This window comes from Centruroides vittatus, unplaced genomic scaffold (assembly GCF_030686945.1).
Source record: "Centruroides vittatus isolate TY-2023 unplaced genomic scaffold, ASM3068694v2 contig_1028, whole genome shotgun sequence".
Taxonomy (NCBI): domain Eukaryota; kingdom Metazoa; phylum Arthropoda; class Arachnida; order Scorpiones; family Buthidae; genus Centruroides; species Centruroides vittatus.
The window spans coordinates 5,010-13,010 of record NW_027120666.1 but is presented as its reverse complement, the minus strand read 5'-3'; the positions used below and the strand labels follow the sequence as shown (position 1 = coordinate 13,010).

Sequence of the window (8,001 nt, the reverse complement as noted above, 5' to 3'; positions counted from 1 at the left end):
AAAGCATCTATTTCATCTTTGTGAAGCCATCTAAAATTATTTACGGGTAAGTATGCGCTCATTACAAACCCATAAAGATTATTTGCATCTATTGACAGAATATAATTATGAGGTTGATTTTTATCATATGTTTCGGGTATTAATGGATTATTAGCTTGCGCAAATCTTTTCCCTGCTAAACTTACTCCCCCCCTCATTCCACTTTCAATAAATAAATACATATCAAGATCATTAAATAATTCTAATTCAATTTTTGTCATTTTTAAACCACAATTCCATGTTAAATCAGGTGTTGTTATAAAATATACAGGATCTAAATTATAATATGTTAAACTTAATTTTCTAAAATTTTGGAATATATCTGCTAATAATATGGTATCAACATATTGATATAATTTTAAATAGTCCCTGAAAGTTTCACAGCGAAATTTTTTCCAAACTAATTGAGCATGATTATAATCATCATCTGTAATATTTTCTCCTGATAATTCGTTATAAAAACATTTTTTTGGGGGTAGCCGTATTTCATCTAATATTTCTTTGTTTTTAAAATAGGAATATGGAAAAATTCCTTTTCTTTTTAATAATTCTCTATATTTGTAATGACGAAAAAAATGATTAAAAATTGGAAAATTATAATTCGCATTTTTTAAATTATCGGTTAAAACAGAGAGAGAAGAATTTAAAAATTGATAACTGTCAATAAATTTAAAATAATCTAATGAAAATGTCGTAAATTTTTCTGAATTTATTGGAATAATACTAATTTTTGAAAATAATTTAGAAGGTATATTTTTAAAAATTAAATGCGAATCATAACCAGAAAAATTGTGCAATATAATTGGAATAAACGGTTTTAGTCTATAATTTAAATTGCATTTATTATGAGCCCACCCTCGAAAACAGCCTGTTTGATGATCGTGGTCCATTACACGGATATCATCATCATCAAATTTTTCATTACAAATATGACATAAATGTCTTGAATTATTAGTAACAGTATTTAAATTAATTTCAACATTATGACTTATTTTACTTAACAAATTATTCAATTGGTTTTGAATATCAATTAAAAAATTATTAACAGCATTATCACCACAATAAAAATTAGCATATATTATTTTATCCTCATTTTCAATAATTATAATCGAATAACATATAGGTTTATGAATTTCAACGATTTTAGTAAAACTTTCTTTAGGATTTATTTCATTAGAAGAAACCTTTTCCAAAATTGATTCAAAATCTGCAAATATGCAGATTGGGTGAAATAATGATTTTTCATGAGAATGAAATTTGGTGATTGCTTCTTTTCCTTTCGGGGTGGATACTTTTTGATATTTATGATTAGAACAAAATTTGAGATGCTCATTTAAAGTACATTCTCTTTCAAAACCATTTAAACATCTTTTGCAAAATTTTCTTGGCAAAAATTTCTCAGACATTAGTCTATTAAAATTTCTAATTAAAAAATAATGAGATTTATATAATAACAAATTTATTTCTTTTTCAAATTGAAATTTGGTTATATAAATCGGATAAATTAGTTTGTTTTCGTATCCATATACATTAATATTTAAACAATTATTTTTTTCAAATATCGGAATATTTTTAACATTTACAGGAAATTTTAAACTATTTATATTTAAATATTTTAAATATTTCCTATACAAATATATAGAATTTTTGTTGGTATTAACTGTTGGATACAGATTAGCAATTATACAATATAAAAAACATTGATTGTCTGAACATTTTATATTTAACACACAACGTTTATTAACTATATGTTTTGGAAGAATAATATTACCACATCCTCCAATTTCATTTTTGTATATTCCTATATGAACATCTATAAATATAATTTCTTTCAGTATCCACCCTGATCCATATTTTATAAACTCATCAATATAGTTTAAAATTGTATCAAATGCATTCATTAATTTTTCATTAATCATATATGAGGATAAAATATGCTCAACACGACTAGAAAAATAAACATCTTGATATTCTATAATATCATCTTCTTTATATTTTATAAATTTAGTTTTTAAATTTATTAAAAATTTTCTTCTACAAACGAAATTATCATTAGCTAAAATATTATAAATACTAGATGTTATTTTTCCAAAAAAGACAGATGGATCACTATTTTCTAAAATAAGAGCACGATAAGTTTTAGCATAACCTCTAAAAGCTTTTTTCCTTAATATAAAAGACATATTTTAAACATTTACACATTTGTCTAAATGTTCGTTCATTGCATCAAAAGCTTTTTTATAAAATTTAAAGTCGTTAATATTAATATTATATTTGTTAGGTGGATAGTTCCCTTTTGTTTTTGTTAAAGAAACATATGTGTTAGAATGGAATTCTACCACCTCCATGAATTGATTTTCACATATTTTGATGTTAAACTTGCTAATTTTTGAAGATTTACCTTTATCTAGAGTTAGGTCTAACCCGAACTTTTGGTCTAAGGCAAGCTTTTGCTTTTTCAACTCCTGATCTTCTATGTTTTTAGGTTTTGGTCCTCTTTTTTTACCAACAGTCTGATTCACATTAAAATCATAATCACATTCTAAAATTAATATTATATTTATTGAATTATTTTAAGTAAAAATAGTTAAAAAATAAAATAAAATACTTACCTCCTGAAGACATTTTTCTTAGATGTATAAGAGATTCTTGCAAAAGAAGTTCTCAGAGATGTATTGAGCTAGTATCTCACCACTGTATTGAGCTAGTATCTCACCACTGTATTGGGCTAGTATCTCAGCACTGTATTGAGGGTGTCTCTTATATGCAGTATTTATACTATTGCTGGATGCAAAAATAACACATAACAGGATGTCTGTTAATAATTTTAGAATAACATGATGTCTATTAATATTCTTCAACTGCACTTTGAAAAACAGGATACTTAAAAATGAATCGAAAACAGTAGTGTGTATTAATATTTTAAGAATTTACTTCAAAAACAGGATATTTTAAAAATGAAAATAGCACTGTCTATTAATATTTCAAGAATATACTTCAAAAACAGGATATTTCAAGAATATACTTCAAAAAACAGGATATTTTAAAAATGAATCGAAAATAGCACTGTCTATTAATATTTCAAGAATATACTTCAAAAACAGGATATTTCAAGAATGTACTTCAAAAACAGGATATTTCAAGAATGTACTTCAAAAACAGGATATTTCAAGAATATACTTCAAAAACAGGATATTTAAAAATGAATTAAAAAAACACACAGTGCCTATTAATATTTTAAGAATGTACTTCAAAAACAGGATATTTCAAGAATATACTTCAAAAACAAGATATTTAAAAATGAATTAAAAACACACAGTGCCTATTAATATTTTAAGAATGTACTTCAAAAACAGGATATTTCAAGAATATACTTCAAAAACAAGATATTTAAAAATGAATTAAAAACACACAATACCTATTAATATTTTAAGAATGTACTTCAAACAACAGGATATATAAAAATGAATACCACACCTCTGTTGAATTTAAGTATAAAAAGAGCTGTAATTTTTGTCAGAATCAAACAAGTTTTAACAATCATTCACAAACTCCAGCATTCAATACATTCTGCTAAGATGAGTTGTAAGTATATTTTCTTTTATATCTATACTTGATTTTTTTTTAATAAATATCTTGATGTAGATTCTACTATCTCAGAATTCTCCTGTGGTGAGTATTATAATAATTTATAATATATAGTTTTTTTTGTATATGTCTCTATTTAATTGATATATTTTAATATAAATTAGATTTCAACACTCAAAAATACTGGAATGGTAGGTGTTAAAATTATTTTTTTTTTATTAAAATTAATACTGTGTATTATAATATAGTTTCTAATATAGGAGTTATCATTGACTTCGAGGCATTTACAATTCGAGATGAAAATCTCCCGTTTAACACTTTATGCAGGCAAATCGGATTTGTAGCAAGACATGGAAACAATTTCGGAAAAATAGATTTTTACAATGAATTTATTAATTTTAATGATTTATCATTAAGAGATAAAAAATCTGTGAAATTTGGAAATTTTTTGCATGGACTATATTTGGCATATAAAAAACATAATTTTGGTTATTGGGAATGTTATTGTAAAGTATGCGAAATTTTATATAAATTATATAAAAAATATGATATAATTTATTATAAGGGGGGCCAAATCGAGTTTAATTTTTTAAGCCTAACTGAAGAAAAATACAACATAAAAATTTCGTCATACGACCTCGAAAAATTGGGAATTCCTAAATCCTCGAAAATTAGCATACCGTGTCCACATCATAGCAATTTTGTTGCTCACTGCTCTCTTTGTGATGTCTTCTCTTATAAATTTTATATGGATCAACATGGTAAATATATTTTTAATTATTATTATATAAAAATTAGTAAATATGATTACATTTTTTTTTTTAAATTTGTATAGGTATATAATTATTGTTATTGCTAACATTTTTAACAGGTAATTTTTTTACTAATGAATGAGAATGATAAAATAATATTATTATTATTAATTAAAGTTTTTTATTTTATACAGACTTAGAGAAGAAAATATTATCTTGTGTTTTAATATTATGTAATTTTTTTAATGAATGAGAATGATAAAATATTATCATCATCATCTTGTGTTTTAATATTATGTATTTTTTTAAATTAATGAGAATGATAAAATATTATTATTATCTTGTGTGTTAATATTATGTTTTTTTTTTTTTTTTTTTTTGAAAGAATAAAAAGAAGTTTATATTTAAATAGTTTTATTATTTTTCATTGAAGTACAACATTGATTATACATTATTGCACTCGGATGTGCTAAGTAAAAATGATTTTTAACAAATTTCTTTACAAATTCATCGTTATAAAATTTGTCAGTTGTACTTAATTCTTTTAAACATTGATTTCTATTCATTTTATATAGAAAATACAAACAGAAATATCCGCAAGTTGTTGAATATAAACTCTGATGAACTATATTATTCCAGCAACAATTTTTAGAATTTTGTTTTATAAATTTTATAATTTTCGTTTTTGTCGGTTTCATTCCATAGCTATCATAGTAAAAACAAGTTTTTTCGGTAAAGAACACAGATACCCAATGACTCCCAGGCTTATTTTTCTCATCTAAATTAATTATAAACGATTTACGATTAGCAATGTGAACGGGTAAGTCATCAGATGCAAAAACACCTCCGAAAGTCCTTTTTATTTTCGAATCACTTGAAGCCAGTCTCCATAAAGTAATGGTATTCATTAATAGTCCACAAACACAGTTCTTGAGTGATCAATTTCTAGAGTATTATTATATTCCAGCAAACAAATAACATTCACCGTTTCTAATATTGCAGTTGAAAATTTTAATTCAATTGAGATATTTCCTTGTTGATTAACACTTATATGCGATTCTGATGCAGAATGATCGGGAGTAAGATCGAAACAATATAAAGTATAGCCATCTTTATAATCGTCGTAAGATATATTTGTAAATTTATGATGGTTAATGCATCCTATATCTTCAAATAATGATATAAAATTTCTTGCATATATTTTATTTGTATAATCAGGAGTATATGGTTTTGGGGGAATCATTTGATTGTCTTTTAATAAACATATATAATTTAAATGGTAATTTTTAAAATTAAAAGGATTGTATTTTACATTTCCATTAAATGCCGAATTTGAAACCAAACCAATTGTAATTCTATAAGGTAACTGACCGATAACAGCATTTGATATATTTGTAGACTGAATTCCACTACTTAAAGTAAAAACTTTAATATCTGTTCTGCGGAATGGCATTTTTATAATACCTGTTTGCAATGCTTTTTCTATTCCAATTTGAACTGATGAACTAACATCTACTTTATTAATTTTTAGAGATGCATTTTTAATAATGACTTTATAATCATCATTATTTGCCATTAATGCAAAATTATCTTTTGATCTTTCTAATTTAATTCGTAAATCAACATTATTAATTAACAGTTTAGGTTGATGTGATAAATCAATATGAAGTCGTCCAACTAAATCTATTAGTCTACTTTGTTTACCAATATTAAATCTTTTAGCCATTCCTTCATTATTTTCTATGGAATCCATATGTTGTGCAGTATCTTTAAAAAATAATGCACTCGTTAAAAAGGATTCTTGTGCTTCTTTTGAGTAAAATAATAAGGCCTCCAAAATTGCTCTGTAGGGATAATTAACCTGTGAAATTACTTGTTTGTCGTTTAGAAAAACACTGCATTGAGAGAACAAACTATTTAAAAAATAATTGACAGGAGCAACTTTTTCATCTACAGCAGTATCTGTTCCATTTTTCTTTACAATTTTTGCTTGAACATGTAGATAAATTGAATGTAGATCGATATAATTTTCACCAGAACCGGATACATAAAATTCAATTGGTGCTCGACTATCCGAAATTGTTGCGACAGGATGTACTATAACTTCTGATGTATTGTCAATAGCTAATTGAGTTGAAACTGTACTGAATAAATCCAACTCACTTTTGGTGCATGGACAAGAGTGTGGATCCATTTTCTCACTCAGTAAATATATCTTTTAGTTTTCGCCTTTTATTCTGCGACTGAATTAATCTTTTCGTTCGTTTTCTTTTTATACCAGATCCGCCTTGTACTTTTTTAATTACATCATCTTTTATTTCAGAACCAATATCTTTTAAATGTGATTTTGTAGATTCTTTGAATGATTTCCCGCTAATTACATCCGATCCAACATTTGATGCAAAGTTTAATGCTTTTCGTCCTAGATATTTTCCTACTTTACTAAGAATAGGAATTGATTTACGAAATAAATCTCCAAAAAATCCATATCCTCGTTGTATTTGCTGTCCCGCAAAATAATTCCCTGTTCCTAATTGTCGTGTGAGAGGAAATCGTAACTCAGGTCTGTATATCGTTCCTCCCGCCTGATTACAGTAATAATTTATACAATCTTTAGGATCGAGCTTCATTTTGTACTTTCAAACATGAACTAATATTAACAAATAAGACTAAGCACTATTTATAACTGCTTAAAAGATAGAACTAATAATGTTTTTCCTCCAAAAAAGACAATTTCTTTTCCACCGGCAGTTCTCAACTCGATTTCAATAGTATCAATATAATTTTTTTTCAAAGGAAAATATAAAGGTGAGGGATAAACTTTAACTATTTGATCGGTCTTTTCTCCCATAACTGGTATAACTCTTAGAAGAGGAGCTGTTATATCCCCCACATGATGAGAAGCAACAATATTTGAATAAATAAAAATTTCTGAAATTCCTGCAGACAATTCAAGTGGATATTCACTTACATATTCGCCTGCTGAAAATTTCTGTGTTTTAAATCCTAATAAATCCTTTAATTCGTTTCCAAATTCAATCGTTATATTTTTAGGAACTTTTAAAATGATTTTGTTATTAGGCAGTAATCCTAATTTAATATATTTAAAAATTCCGAGAAATTTTTCAGCTGATGAATATAATCCAATAGGAATAAAAATTTTTTCTTCTACATCGATTTCTTCAACAACTTTTTTATTTCTTTCTATTAAAATTATAAATTGATCCTTGTAAAATACGGGATTTGATAGATATTCCTTAGACCCAGTCCGCAATATTAAATTTGAAGTGTCTTGTTTAAATATAATTTCTTTCAGTGGAAAATTTAATAAATAAAGTAATTTGTGAGCACTGTCTTTTGTAACATGCAACTCGAATCCCTCCTTCACATTTATTTTTACATCTTTATAATCCTTGTCTAAAACGAATTCTACCGAGTTAGAGCCAGTTAAGGAAACTATATTATTGTTTATCCAATCGAAAAGCGTCTTTCCTTCATTTTCTTTAGCTGTAGTTAGTGGAATCGTATATGTTTTATCTTCTATTTTTTCTCTTCTAATTTTATGCTTAGTAATAGTATAATCATTGTTATGATTAGATATGTTAAACCAGTTTCTAGGAAT

The 8,001-nt window shown here is 25.6% G+C and overlaps 1 protein-coding gene across 1 annotated transcript; it reads right to left on the bottom strand.

Moving 5' to 3' along the window:
- Positions 1-5,286: 5,286 nt before the first annotated feature.
- LOC136988466 (uncharacterized protein F54H12.2-like) lies at positions 5,287-6,573 on the bottom strand. The gene has a single exon (XM_067286362.1). It carries the CDS (start codon positions 6,571-6,573, stop codon positions 5,287-5,289), a length of 1,287 nt encoding a protein of 428 aa, XP_067142463.1.
- Between the last annotated feature and the right edge of the window lie 1,428 nt (positions 6,574-8,001).

Excerpts from the sequence above, each read along its gene's own strand:
- LOC136988466 (XM_067286362.1), bottom strand. The coding sequence starts at position 6,573 with ATGGATCCACACTCTTGTCCATGCACCAAAAGTGAGTTGGATTTATTC.